This window comes from Oncorhynchus kisutch, linkage group LG28 (genome assembly GCF_002021735.2).
Source record: "Oncorhynchus kisutch isolate 150728-3 linkage group LG28, Okis_V2, whole genome shotgun sequence".
In the NCBI taxonomy this organism is placed as follows: domain Eukaryota; kingdom Metazoa; phylum Chordata; class Actinopteri; order Salmoniformes; family Salmonidae; genus Oncorhynchus; species Oncorhynchus kisutch.
The window spans coordinates 38,243,034-38,259,198 of record NC_034201.2 but is presented as its reverse complement, the minus strand read 5'-3'; the positions used below and the strand labels follow the sequence as shown (position 1 = coordinate 38,259,198).

The 16,165-nt window shown below is 39.8% G+C and overlaps 1 protein-coding gene across 1 annotated transcript; it reads left to right on the top strand.

The window, feature by feature from the left end:
* The first annotated feature begins 7,915 nt into the window (after positions 1-7,915).
* LOC116358104 (uncharacterized membrane protein YFL067W-like) lies at positions 7,916-8,566 on the top strand. The gene is made up of 3 exons (XM_031807686.1): positions 7,916-7,930; positions 7,987-8,110; positions 8,160-8,566. Exons 1-3 carry the CDS (start codon positions 7,916-7,918, stop codon positions 8,564-8,566), a joined length of 546 nt encoding a protein of 181 aa, XP_031663546.1.
* Positions 8,567-16,165: the final 7,599 nt, after the last annotated feature.

The window sequence follows — 16,165 nt, the reverse complement described above, 5'->3', positions numbered from 1 at the left end:
TCTCTGTGTGTCTGACCCTCCATTGCCTGGCTGGCAGACTGGCACAAAGCAGATGGCATGGCTACCTCTCCATCATTCCCTACTAATCTCCAACTGGAGGCTGGACAATTGGCCACAGAGCGATGACATCTTACACAGAGTGGGTGCCTGACTCGGTTTGGCGACGAGTGGCGTTTTGAAGGATTTGAGTGCTGCACACTGCACGTGCATGGCTCACATCAGATCCCTCTCAATCACGTTGCCTCTCATTGTTGTTTTAGGAACACTGACTGAACAGATTGACCTATAAAATGGTCACATTTTTATCCATGCACTTCTTATAAGCTTGTTCTCTATACCTGAAGAGAAAATTACCATATACTGTAAGCAAAAGAGGAAATATAAAACTTATGCCAATTAAGAAGGAAGCTAACGTTGACACTGCAGAGATCACACAGTGCAGACAATCCAGGATGACATCCTCTCACTGCAATCACAGAGTAGCAAAACAAATGGAAGAACCCTTCTGGCTAAATCTTAACGTTTTTTCCCCTCGTTCCCTTCAGAGAATTGCACTTTACGATTGTGCTCATTAATCTGAGCAAGGTTTTTATTTCACAGTGTAAAACTAGAAACTGACAGATGGGTGCTATCAGTGACGTTGTTTAATGTGATCGCTATTGTTGTAATCACCATTGCGGCACTTAACTGTGCAAAGACATTTCAACTTGTTCTGTTTCCTCTGGAGCTGAGGGAAGTGTGATCGTATCATTAGTGCGAGTTAGTAGAGCAGGATCTACAGCTGACTTCTCATGCTTCAACAGACATGTCAGATCCAGAGAGAAATGAAGCTATGCAGACAACATGGGAGGGAAGGTGTGTGTCTGTGTGTGTCTCTCTCTCTCGCTCCTTCTCTGTCTTTGTGTTTTATTGGTATGATCTCTACCTCAGGTGTAGGTAATTGTTCCTTGACTTTTGATGACTTAATTGCTTCCCTGAACTTCTTAAAGCATCAGCTTGTCTTGACAACATTTGAAGAATACAGATATTGTTGAGAAATAGGCATACATCATCCAGTAACCATATTAAAGGCCAAAGAAGACATCACAGAAATGGAATCAAGGTAACAGGCAGAAAGGCCTGTTTATCATGCTCCCCAGACAAGCCAGTGGACACTCATCATTTGTAGTTTAATAGCTTTTACTATTGGACTGAGAAAATTGATTTCTACAACAAAGATGTAAAAAAATATTTAAAATAAAATGCTCATTAGGAAGGCTGTCTTTTCTCCATCTTTTATTTACAGTTATTTGTAAGTGTAAACAAGTGTTGTCCATGAGTTTACTCAAATTGGGGGAGGGGTGGTAGGGTTATGGGATAATAATAAAGGAATTGAAAATGATGCAGACAATTACAATGATGGAAGACACAAGCTATCTGCAATATTAAAGCTGATGTACCCCCTAAAAAACTATGCAAACAAAGAAAGCAGCATAGGTACTGCACAAACAAGAAGACATGAACATGCTCAAATGCAGGGGCGCAACTTTAACTGGGGCCGGGGGGGGGGGGAGGGGGGAAGGGGAATATGAAGTCCATATCTTAAAAATGGCTATGTTTCGGAAATGACAAAGAAAACGTGTAACCTGACATATTAAAGTTACTTACCTTACAGATCAGGATGTCAGCTCATTTCCACTCCATTCATATGCAAATCCATTCGATTCATACACTGGCTTGTCTGACTCATGTTTTGATTCCCTTATCTACACTGAAATAATATCATTTCAGGAGTCGTGTTAGAAAAAAATATGAATTTCTAGCATAGTTCATATATGTATCTATTGTAGGTCCTAGGATACAACAATGAATAATGTGGAACCAATAAATACCATCAAATGATACCTTACAACTTATACCTTGTGAAACAGCTGTGAAAACCAACTTGGCAATATTTTACATTTTAATATGTAAACTTTGATCGTTTTTGGTACAGTTGTGTCATGAATTTATTTTTTGTGCACTCACAAGGCAATCAGACTAAAATAGTGAATTCTGGCGTGTGGAATTGTGCCTGTCACTTCTCAATAGGCAGCCAGTCTCAGAAGGGGGACTTGAAGAGGGAGACTGCAAAGTGTTTGCAATGCTAGTGTTTTTAGTTAAGCTGTGTATCTCACATATTATGTGCACAGTATAATAGAGCAATACAACTTTCTGAACAGATAATGACAACATGACAATAACAGTCGCTGTAGATGATGTAGTGAAAAGTTGGAGGGTGGTTGGTAAAGGAGGACATCAGGTGGACATCAGGTGGACTCACTCAACCTCAGACGTTAAAGGGAACAGGCTAGGAGACAGAGACGTAAACAAGCAAACACACAGGTTACACTTTACTGTGAGAACATTTGATGGATTAGTGCAGTGTTATAAATGAACAGAGGGCAATCATTTTTACCTGGTCAAAAACCTTCACATCCTTCTCAGTACATGTCTGAAGGTAGTACTCGAAGGCGTTCAGATCTGGTTCGACAACTTCCACCACATCAAGTGAGGTTTTAGTGATCTGAAGGAATGTTATACAAAAATAGCAATAGATAAAACAACACTAAGTATATCACATGTTTAAAAGACAGTATATGCAATAATTGTATAAAAAAAAAATCCCTTATTCAAATACCTTCACAGATCTTCATAGTAAAGGGTTTTAACACTGTTTTCCATGCTTGTCCAATGAACCATAAACAAATAATGAACATGCACCTGTGGAACGGTTGTTAAGACACTAACCGTAGGCAATTAAGGTCACAGTTATGAAAATTTAGGACCCTGATGAGGCCTTTCTACTGACTCTGAAAAACACAAAAAGAAAGATGCCCAGGGTCCCTGCTCATCTGCGTGAACGTGCCTTAGGAATGCTGCAAGGAGGCATGAGGACTGCAGATGTGGCCAGGGAAATAAATTGCAATGTCCGTACTGTGAGACACTTAAGACAGCGCTACAGGGAGACAGGACGGACAGCTGATCGTCCTCACAGTGGCAGATCATGTGTAACAACACCTGCCAGGATCGGTACATCCAAACATCACACCTGCGGGACAGGTATAGGATGGCAACAACAACTGACCGAGTTACACCAGGAACGCACAATTCCTCCATCAGTGCTCAGACTGTCCGCAATAGGCTGAGAGAGGCTGGACTGAGGGCTTGTAGGCCTGTTGTTAGGCAGGTCCTCACCAGACATCACCGGCAACAACGTTGTCTATGGGCACAAACCCAACGTCGCTAGACCAGACAGGAATGGCAAAAAGTGCTCTTCTCTGACGAGTCGCGTTTTTTGTCTCACAAGGGGTGATGGTCGGATTCGGGTTTATCGTCGAAGGAATGAGTGTTACACCGATGCCTGTACTCTGGAGCGGGATCGATTTGGAGGTGGAGCGTCCGTCATGGTCTGGGGCGGTGTGTCACAGCATCATCGGACTGAGCTTGTTGTCATTGCAGGCAATCTCAACGCTGTGCGTTACAGGGAAGACATCCTCCTCCCTCATGTGGTTCCCTTCCTGCAGGCTCATCCTGACATGACCCTCCAACCATACTGTTAATTCTGTGCGTGATTTCCTGTAAGACAGGAATGTCACTGTTCTGCCATGGCCAGCGACGAGCCCGGATCTCAATCCCATTGAGCACGTCTGGGACCTGTCGGATCGGAGGGTGAGGGCTAGGGCCATTCCCCCCAGAAATGTCTGGGAACTTGCAGATGCCTTGGTGGAAGAGTGGTGTAACATCTCACAGCAAGAACTGGCAAATCTGGTGCAGTCCATGAAGAAGAGATGCACTGCAGTACTTAAACCTGGAGAAGGGGGTAGGAAAGTGATATCTATTGACCATGTAAGATATTGAAATATGTCTGATTATGTACCATGGAAAACAAAAAGTAATTGTAAAAAATAAATAAAACAAACCATTGGTGACAGAATATAACCAATAACCAATCATTTCAGATATAATAGAATGTGATTGATAAGCACAAGGTTATTTCACTTTCCCAGCTGTCCACGTCTTTGACAATTCCCCGTCAGAAGAAGCGTAGGTTGATTTTGGAATTCATGCGCTTCACTCCAAAATGGCCAGCATGCATCTCCATCAGCACGGCCTGCTTCTCCTCCTCAGTGAAAATCACCCTCCTGTGTGGCTGGCCATCCTTCCCCCGTAAGTAGATATGATTGCCTAAAAAATTGGAGGAGAAGAGTTGTTGGAATACTCAAGTATATTTGCACTGCTTACCCGTATGCTGTCTTTCTCTCTCTGTTTCTCTCTCTCCATCTCTCTCTGTCTGTTTTCCACTCTCTTCTCTCCTCTCTTTCATCCTTTCTTTCTCACCTCCCCAGTCTCTGTCTAGCGAAGACACCTAGTTTACACCTATCCATTTGATTGATCAGGTTTAACTTATAGCTAGTCAACTCAATATGACAGACATATAACTATATCAGTGGAGGCTGCTGAGGGGAGGACGGCTACTAATAATGGCTGGAATGGTATCAAAACCGCGTGTTTGATACCATTCCATTTACTCCATTCCAGACATTATTATGAGCCATCCTCCCCTCAGCAGCCTCCACTGAACTATATGTATAGCTTGCAACTAGCTAACGTTAGATGGAAAATGGTTGTACATAGCTAAATCTGTCCTGAGATCTAATTAAAATTAACTTAACGTTACCTTGAACTGTGAATTTCTCTGAACATTGCGCCTCTTGTCGAGATCAGTGGTGTCTCATAGTACTTCACATGGTTGGAAAGATAAAAGGAAATTTCCTTGAGGGATGTTATTGAAGTGAAAGCTACATACACACAGAAATCTGCGATACCAGTTACAGTAGCTTGCTTGCTAGCTAGCTAACTAGGCAGGCTGAGCTATACAAGTACAGTAGCTAGAAACGCCAATCTATAAAAACAGCTTAAATGATTTATTCCTATTTAACAATATGTACTTAAGACAAATACATGGTAAAGAAAGTGTTCTCTTTCTCGTCTTTTCGGTCCTCTGAAGCAGCAGGTAGTCAGCAGGTTGTCACCATCAAAAATACCGTCCTTAGAGAGCAATTCTGAGGTAATAATTTTGTGCGAGCGTTTTATGAGGTGAAATGGAACTAGAACTAGCCGCATCCTCCTAAGAGGTAAAATAGAGCCACATAACCAGCATAGCAACGAGGCTTTGGTTCATTACAGAATCCGGTCAGAATGTTGCAAGTTCTAACAACAAGCCTAGCAACAGAAGATAGAATTTATTGAATCCCATTGTGACGTAGAGGTGGACACTAATTGGCCGGGGGACACTATTTGGCATGACACCCCCCACAGCTTTATCATTGGAATGTGATATAAAACAAGGCAACAGTGTGCTTTAGTACTATGCTGTGGAGGCCTCCAAGCGGTCGGGTAGGCTGTTTGGAGTGTTCATATGACTGGATAAAATATATATATATATTATGCCCCCCCCACCCCCACACTTCTAAAACCAAAGTTGCGCCCCTGCTCAAATGTAATCTATTATTACAATACAAATGTTTTTTCACATGGAGGGTGGCCGAGCTGTAAGCAGCGCTGAGCAGTACTAGCACACTGACCCTGTTTGTACTTCACTCAGACAGACCTGTGATTCTCTCCTACTCTGGTGTGTGGTTTCTCTTTACAGCTGGATTTGAGAGGCGTAAGGGAAAGGCCTTTAAATACACATGAAGAATAGTCCCTCTACGCTCTGTACTCACCTGACTGCTTCCCATACTGTTTGTGGGCTATACCGATTTCAAAGCAATACAGTCTAGGCAATATGACAGAGTTCTGTGAGTCAGATGAATGATTCTATGTTTAAAGGAAAAATCCACTCCAAAAATATTTGTTGGTGTTTTTTTTCTTCATTATTCCACTGTTGATACAGTCCCATAGTGTTTTGCATGTGAGCAGTCAAGTTTTCAAGAGATTTGACTTTCAAGAAGCAAAGTGTCACTTGCCACATCATCATGATGCAAAACACTTTGCAGACACTTTCATTTAACTTTTCTTCAATCATCAAAGCACAATTGGTTGTGTGCATCTTGATAAATATTATGGTCAGAAGAGACCTGCTTAAATATTATTTATCTGAGGTGCAACCTGATAATATACTATTTTAGACATTCAACATCCGTATGTGTGTATTGTGAGAACAGAAACATTATCTCAGTCTTGTGGTTGCACAGCCAGACTGTTAATTGGCAATGAGGAAAGTGACAAATTAACATAATGAGGGGATGTGATAAAGAAGTCAGACGTTTGAAAGGTGTCTGACGAAGCAGCTTCATTCGTAGCGATGTACTGTATAAATGAAGAGCTCGTCAGGGGAACAGTTCCTCAGAATCCCTAAGGAATCAAATCATTTTCATCTTTCTATCCAATCATACCTGTATGTCTTCCTCTTTATTTGTGGTATCCTATCACAATCCATGCCGCTTACGTTGGGTCTGTTGAGGTAAAAGTAAGACAACATGGTTGAGCTCCTTTACTCTGCAGATCCCACTTCCACAGAATCATCAGCATGGAGTGTCCCAAGGGCTGCTGATGTCACCGACCACAGTGGCCAGCTAATCCTACAGTCTGGTAGGAGACAGACAACAGATACCACAGTGGCCAGCTAATCCTACAGTATGGGAGGACACAGACAACAGATACCACAGTGGCCAGCTAATCCTACGGTATGGGAGGAGACAGACAACAGATACCACAGTGGCCAGCTAATCCTACAGTATGGGAGGACACAGACAACAGATACCACAGTGGCCAGCTAATCCTACGGTATGGGAGGACACAGACAACAGATGCCACTGTGGCCAGCTAATTCTACAGTCTGGGAGGACACAGACAACAGATACCACAGTGGCCAGCTAATCCTACAGTCTGGGAGGACACAGACAACAGATACCACAGTGGCCAGCTAATCCTACAGTCTGGGAGGACACAGACAACAGATGCCACAGTGGCCAGCTAATCCTACGGTCTGGGAGGACACAGACAACAGATACAACAGTGGCCAGCTAATCCTACAGTCTGGGAGGACACAGACAACAGATGCCACAGTGGCCAGCTAATCCTACGGTCTGGGAGGACACAGACAACAAGGCCAATGTGTGGCTTTCTATGCACCAGAGTCTGAAGAAGGAAAACAGAAAACTATTGGGGATCAGAGTCCAACATCTAATGATGGACTCTTGAGTTGGCACATTTTGGCAGTTTTTTTCTAGTATTTTAGAATCATGCCAACATGCCATGGTGCCGTTGGTGCTTGATCTCTGAGACTGCAGAGTCCAGTCTCAGTCGGTTGTGTGAGGTTGGTTTACGGCGTCTGTGTTCACAGATGATTGCTTGTTTTGTTTTTGTGCGATGTCGTAACTTACTGATTGCATCCTCGGTGGTGAATGGCCTATGGTCTCAGCGCCGTCTCTAATTGAAAAGTAAAATGCACAGCCACATTGTCTCAGCTTTAATTCACTTACACAGGGACGGTGGGGTGAAAACGGTATTGTGGTCAGGTTTCCTATGTGGTCGCCGCCAGTCAATCTTATCTGTGTACTCAAGTTCTCAGGGCATATTGTCTGTTTTCCCATCCTTTCAGCTCTTCTCCCTGACTATTTGTCCAACATCCATAAACCGATATTGGAGAGTGGCTGCTAATTTCTCTCAGCCTTAGACTGAATATGGTGCATGTAGCTCATCAAACTAGTGACAGACTCATATGAAAGAACTAAAAGGATTAGGTATATCATGTTTTTGTCCAGATAAGAAATATGTTATGAGCCATACTGTGTACCATGATTGTTATCATGTTTGCGGGTCACTATAGCAGTTGAATTGACAAGTGAGTCCTCTGCATGCCCCTTTGTGTGTAGGCATTTAAGCTGCCATGCCCCCAGACATGGTGAGGTCGCAATTCATTACAGATTGGCTTGAGACACCATACCATACTAACGGCAGTCCAGTGTGGGCTCCAGTGTGGGCTCCAGTGTGGGCTCCAGTGTGGGCTCTAGTGTGGGTTCCAGTATGGGCTCCAGTGTGGGCTCTAGTGTGGGCTCTAGTGTGGACTCCAGTGTGGGTTCCAGTATGGGCTCTAGTGTGGGCTCTAGTGTGGGCTCCAGTGTGGGTTCCAGTGTGGGCTCCAGTGGGCTCCAGTGTGGGCTCCAGTGTGGGCTCCAGTGTGGGCTCCAGTGTGGGTTCCAGTGTGGGCTCCAGTGTGGGCTCTAGTGTGGGCTCTAGTGTGGGCTCCAGTGTGGGCTCCAGTGTGGGCTCCAGTGTGGGTTCCAGTGTGGGCTCTAGTGTGGGTTCCAGTGTGGGCTCCAGTGTGGGCTCTAGTGTGGGCTCTAGTGTGGGTTCCAGTGTGGGCTCCAGTGTGGGCTCTAGTGTGGGCTCTAGTGTGGGTTCCAGTGTGGGCTCCAGTGTGGGCTCCAGTGTGGGCTCCAGTGTGGGCTCCAGTGTGGGCTCCAGTGTGGGCTCCAGTGTGGGCTCTAGTGTGGGTTCCAGTGTGGGCTCCAGTGTGGGCTTGTCTAACCCATGCTGACAAGTTTGACATTTAAGTGTGACATTTGTAACTAATCAGTGTTTCACTCAAATGTGTGGCATGAATATTGTCTACTACAAAGGGCCAGTTATATAGACACTCCTGTCACTTGTATGGCCCCCTCTGACTTCAAAACGTTAACTGTGAGCTCAAATGAACTGAACTGTGTTTTAAGTGCTGAGCTCTGGATAAGAGTGTCTGCTAAATGACTAAAATGTCAAAAGTAATGAAGATATCTGGCAGGCTAAGGACAAATGAAGAAAAGTTTGCGACAAGAAATTACGAGCTTGCATCGCAGAACACAAGTGTCAATATCTTAATTGTGTGAGGGACAAGTTGGTTCTGTCCATGAGGAAACAAATACCTGCCTGTCTGGCTGCCCTCATTATGAACAGACTGAGGAGCCTTTTCATAACAGATTCACTGAGACACGATCCATTCTGGCTGCCTGCTGTCAACAAGGCTGTCTATCACAAACTGATTATCACCTTCTTCTTATACATGCCTGAATACATTTGGCTGTCTAAATGCGTCCTGTAACACACCTTGTATAGGCTTTGTCAGGTATTTTTTTTTGGGGGGGGGGATTAACTTTTATTTGCTGATAGATTGTGGCTTCCAGAAATGTGTTAATGTGGGTCTATACCTTGACACCATCTGATATACATACCTGTGATTTCATTGGACGAGGTGTTGACTTGAACAGACAGCCTGTCACATTTAGTTATGTTCAACTGTTTTCAGTCTAGTGCTGTTAGTGCTAGTGCCATTGAAGTGACTCATTACAATCACAATTAAGTATGATTGATTTCGTAACAGTGTTCTCACATAAATGCTCAAATTTGCTGTTTTGTTTTGGTTCTGTACTTTCCCAACAACAGTGTTGTAAACACTCTGCTCCACACCATCAGTGTTCTGACGCACATCACACCGAAGGCCTTTGTAGAGTCAAGCAGAGAGTTCCTTCCTCTTTTACAAGGAGCAACTTTCAAGGAAACTTAGTTAGCCAATGAACTAGTTGTTGTCTGTCTCCGCTCCCATTTCTTTCAAGTCCTCTCTGGCTTTCCAAAGAAGACTACTGACTCTGAGGGGTAATTGGTGGAGGATTTGCTTTGAAGATTACACCTGCTTATGCAGCATTGTCTGCCTGCTGAAATGCATGGGTGAACTGTAAATCTATCCTGACACAGCAACAGCTACTGCAGCAGCAACCGCTAGCGCTTTCACCGGAGTGGAGAGAAAGAATGAGCTTTTCCACTCTTTTGGCAGGTGCTTTTGTTCGAGAGCATCTGACAAACTCTCGAGCATTTTAACACCACTTTATCCCCATTTTAGAGCAGGTTATTCCAGCTGCAAGAGAGCTATCCTGTCAGGAAACAAGACTCCTCATCAATTATCTACGCTTTTACAGCACAGCACACTGTGCTGGAGCTTCCCAGCAAATATTATAGCAAGGATTTTAGCTTCAGAGTACAGTAGCTTCTTGTTTTGTTCCATCTTCTCTGAGGAGGAATTACTCCCATAGTGGTACTGACTGTATTATGAAGAACCACAGTGTGAAACAGTGTAGAGGATAATATATTAGTCCTTCAAAGGATTTGTGATTCAAGGGATTTATTTCAAATTGTGAGAATACAATTGGCTCCTGACATTCTTAGGTCACAGGACTATTATGAATGTGTGCACTTAACCAGAGCAGGCAGATGTCCCGAACAAATGTAACCTCATTTTACAGAGTTGACTCTTTCACACAGTTGCACCAGGCCAATTAGATGGGGAAAGGAATTAAATAGGGAACAATGACTTCATTACGTGCATTTAAATCACCACATGATGTTGGTGGTACCTTAATTGGGGAAGACGGGTTCGTGGTAAGGGCTGGAGCAGAATCGGTGGAATTGTATCAAATACACCAAACACATGGTTTCCATGGTGCCATTCCATTTAGTCCGTTCTAGCCATTGTTATGAGCGGTACTCACCTCAGCAGCCTCCACTGCATATAACCCACGGTGTTATTAACATGTAAATACTCCTACAATACAACTCTAATACATCTCTAATACATCTCTAATACACCTCTAATACATCTCTAATACACTTCTAATACAGCTCTAATACACCTCTAATACATCTCTAACTTACCTCTAATACACCTCTAATACAACTCTAATACATCTCTAATACACCTCTATCACACCTCTAATACATCTCTAATACACCTCTAATAAACCTATAATACATCTCCAATACACCTCTAATACACCTCTAATACACCTCTAATACATCTCTAATACACCTCTAATACACCTCTAATACACCTCTAATAAACCTCTAATCCACTCTAACATACTTCTAATACAACTCTAATACACCTCTAAAACATCTCTAATACATCTCTAATACATCTCTAATACAACTCTAACACCTCTAATACATCTAATACACCTCTAATACACCTCTAAACATATCTACCATCTCTAATACACCTCTAATAAACCTCTAATACCTCTCTAATACATCTCAATACATCTCTAATACATCTCTAACACATCTCTAACACATCTCTAATACACCTCTAACACCTCTATTACACCTCTAATAAACCTCTAATACACATCTAACATCTCTAGTACACCTCTAATACACCTCTAAAACACCTCCAACACCTCCAATACAACTCTAATACACCTCTAACACATCTCTAATACACCTCTAACACCTCTAATACACCTCTAATAAAGCTCTAATACACCTCTAAAACACATCTAATACACCTCTAATACATCTCTAATACACCTCAAATACCCTATTAATACACCTATAATACCTCCAATACACCTCTAACACACCTCTAATACCCTTCTAATACACATTTAATACACCTCTAATAAACCTCTAATACATCTCTAATACACCTCTAATAAACCTATAATACATCTCTAATACACCTCTAACACACCTCTAATACATCTCTAATACACCTCTAATAAACCTATAATACATCTCTAATACACCTCTAATAAACCTCTAATACATCTCTAATACACCTATAATACATCTCTAATACACCTCTAATACACCTCTAATACATCTCTAATACATCTCTAATACATCTCTAACTTACCTCTAATACATCTCTAATACTCCTCTAATACATCTCTAATACACCTCTAATACAACTCTAATACAACTCTAATACATCTCTAACTTACCTCTAATACACCTCTAATACCCTTCTAATACACATTTAATACACCTCTAATAAACCTCTAATACATCTCTAATACACCTCTAACACACCTCTAATACATCTCTAATACACCTCTAATAAACCTATAATACACCTCTAACACACCTCTAATACATCTCTATACACCTCTAATAAACCTATAATACATCTCTAATACACCTCTAATACACCTCTAATACATCTCTAATACACCTCTAATACAACTCTAATACATCTCTAACTTACCTCTAATACATCTCTAATACACCTCTAATACATCTCTAATACACCTCTAATACAACTCTAATACATCTCTAACTTACCTCTAATACATCTCTAATACACCTCTAATACATCTCTAATACACCTCTAATACAACTCTAATACATCTCTAACTTACCTCTAATACATCTCTAATACACCTCTAATACATCTCTAATACACCTCTAATACATCTCTAATACACCTCTAACACACCTCTAATACATCTCTAATACACCTCTAATAAACCTATAATACATCTCTAATACACCTCTAACACACCTCTAATACATCTCTAATACACCTCTAATAAACCTATAATACATCTCTAATACACCTCTAACACACCTCTAATACATCTCTAATACACCTCTAATAAACCTATAATACACCTCTAACACACCTCTAATACATCTCTATACACCTCTAATAAACCTATAATACATCTCTAATACACCTCTAATACACCTCTAATACATCTCTAATACACCTCTAATACAACTCTAATACATCTCTAACTTACCTCTAATACATCTCTAATACACCTCTAATACATCTCTAATACACCTCTAATACAACTCTAATACATCTCTAACTTACCTCTAATACATCTCTAATACACCTCTAATACATCTCTAATACACCTCTAATACAACTCTAATACATCTCTAACTTACCTCTAATACATCTCTAATACACCTCTAATACATCTCTAATACACCTCTAATACATCTCTAATACACCTCTAACACACCTCTAATACATCTCTAATACACCTCTAATAAACCTATAATACATCTCTAATACACCTCTAACACACCTCTAATACATCTCTAATACACCTCTAATAAACCTATAATACATCTCTAATACACCTCTAATACACCTCTAATAAACCTCTAATACATCTCTAATACACCTATAATACATCTCTAATACACCTCTAATACACCTCTAATACATCTCTAATACATCTCTAATACATCTCTAACTTACCTCTAATACATCTCTAATACACCTCTAATACATCTCTAATACACCTCTAATACAACTCTAATACATCTCTAATGTACCTCTAATACACCTCTAATACCCTTCTAATACACATTTAATACACCTCTAATAAACCTCTAATACATCTCTAATACACCTCTAACACACCTCTAATAGATCTCTAATACACCTCTAATAAACCTATAATACACCTCTAACACACCTCTAATACATCTCTAATACACCTCTAATAAACCTATAATACATCTCTAACACACCTCTAATGCACCTCTAATACATCTCTAATACACCTCTAATACAACTCTAATACATCTCTAACTTACCTCTAATACATCTCTAATACACCTCTAATACATCTCTAATACACCTCTAATACAACTCTAATACATCTCTAACTTACCTCTAATACACCTCTAATACATCTCTAATACACCTCTAATACATCTCTAATACACCTCTAATACATCTCTAATACACCTCTAATACATCTCTAATACACCTCTAATACATCTCTAATACACCTCTAATACATATCTAATACACCTCTAATACATCTCTAATACACCTCTAATACATCTCTAACTTACCTCTAATACATCTCTAATACACCTCGAATACAACTCTAATACATCTCTAACTTACCTCTAATACATCTCTAATACCCCTCTAATACATCTCTAATACACCTCTAATACATCTAGAATACATCTCTAATACACCTCTAATACATCTCTAATACACCTCTAATACATATCTAATACACCTCTAATACACCTCCAATACACCTCTAATAAACCTCTAATACACCTCTATCACACCTCTAATAAATCTCTAATACACCTCTAATAAACCTATAATACATCTCTAATACACCTCTAATACACCTCTAATACACCTCTAATACACATCTAATACATCTCTAATACACCTCTAACACACTTCTAATACAACTCTAATACACCTCTAAAACATCTCTAATACATCTCTAATACCTCTAATACATCTAATACACCTCTAATACACCTCTAAACATATCTACCATCTCTAATACACCTCTAATAAACCTCTAATACCTCTCTAATACATCTCATTACATCTCTAATACATCTCTAACACATCTCTAACACATCTCTAATACACCTCTAACACCTCTATTACACCTCTAATAAACCTCATATACACATCTAACATCTCTAATACACCTCTAATACACCTCTAAAACACCTCTAACATCTCCAATACAACTCTAATACACCTCTAACACATCTCTAATACACCTCTAACACCTCTAATACACCTCTAATAAAGCTCTAATACACCTCTAAAACACATCGAATACACCTCTAATACATCTCTAATACACCTCAAATACCCTATTAATACACCTATAATACCTCTAATACACCTCTAACATCTCCAATACAACTCTAATACACCTCTAACACATCTCTAATACACCTCTAACACCTCTAATACACCTCTAATAAAGCTCTAATACACCTCTAATACACCTCTAATACACCTCTAATACATCTCTAATACACCTCTAATACACCTCTAATACACCTCTAATAAACCTCTAATCCACTCTAACACACTTCTAATACAACTCTAATACACCTCTAAAACATCTCTAATACATCTCTAATACATCTCTAATACAACTCTAACACCTCTAATACATCTAATACACCTCTAATACACCTCTAAACATATCTACCATCTCTAATACACCTCTAATAAACCTCTAATACCTCTCTAATACATCTCAATACATCTCTAATACATCTCTAACACATCTCTAACACATCTCTAATACACCTCTAACACCTCTATTACACCTCTAATAAACCTCGTATACACATCTAACATCTCTAGTACACCTCTAATACACCTCTAAAACACCTCCAACACCTCCAATACAACTCTAATACACCTCTAACACATCTCTAATACACCTCTAACACCTCTAATACACCTCTAATAAAGCTCTAATACACCTCTAAAACACATCTAATACACCTCTAATACATCTCTAATACACCTCAAATACCCTATTAATACACCTATAATACCTCCAATACACCTCTAACACACCTCTAATACCCTTCTAATACACATTTAATACACCTCTAATAAACCTCTAATACATCTCTAATACACCTCTAATAAACCTATAATACACCTCTAACACACCTCTAATACATCTCTAATACACCTCTAATAAACCTATAATACATCTCTAACACACCTCTAATGCACCTCTAATACATCTCTAATACACCTCTAATACAACTCTAATACATCTCTAACTTACCTCTAATACATCTCTAATACACCTCTAATACATCTCTAATACACCTCTAATACAACTCTAATACATCTCTAACTTACCTCTAATACACCTCTAATACATCTCTAATACACCTCTAATACATCTCTAATACACCTCTAATACATCTCTAATACACCTCTAATACATCTCTAATACACCTCTAATACATCTCTAATACACCTCTAATACATATCTAATACACCTCTAATACATCTCTAATACACCTCTAATACATCTCTAACTTACCTCTAATACATCTCTAATACACCTCGAATACAACTCTAATACATCTCTAACTTACCTCTAATACATCTCTAATACCCCTCTAATACATCTCTAATACACCTCTAATACATCTAGAATACATCTCTAATACACCTCTAATACATCTCTAATACACCTCTAATACATATCTAATACACCTCTAATACACCTCCAATACACCTCTAATAAACCTCTAATACACCTCTATCACACCTCTAATAAATCTCTAATACACCTCTAATAAACCTATAATACATCTCTAATACACCTCTAATACACCTCTAATACACCTCTAATACACATCTAATACATCTCTAATACACCTCTAACACACTTCTAATACAACTCTAATACACCTCTAAAACATCTCTAATACATCTCTAATACCTCTAATACATCTAATACACCTCTAATACACCTCTAAACATATCTACCATCTCTAATACACCTCTAATAAACCTCTAATACCTCTCTAATACATCTCATTACATCTC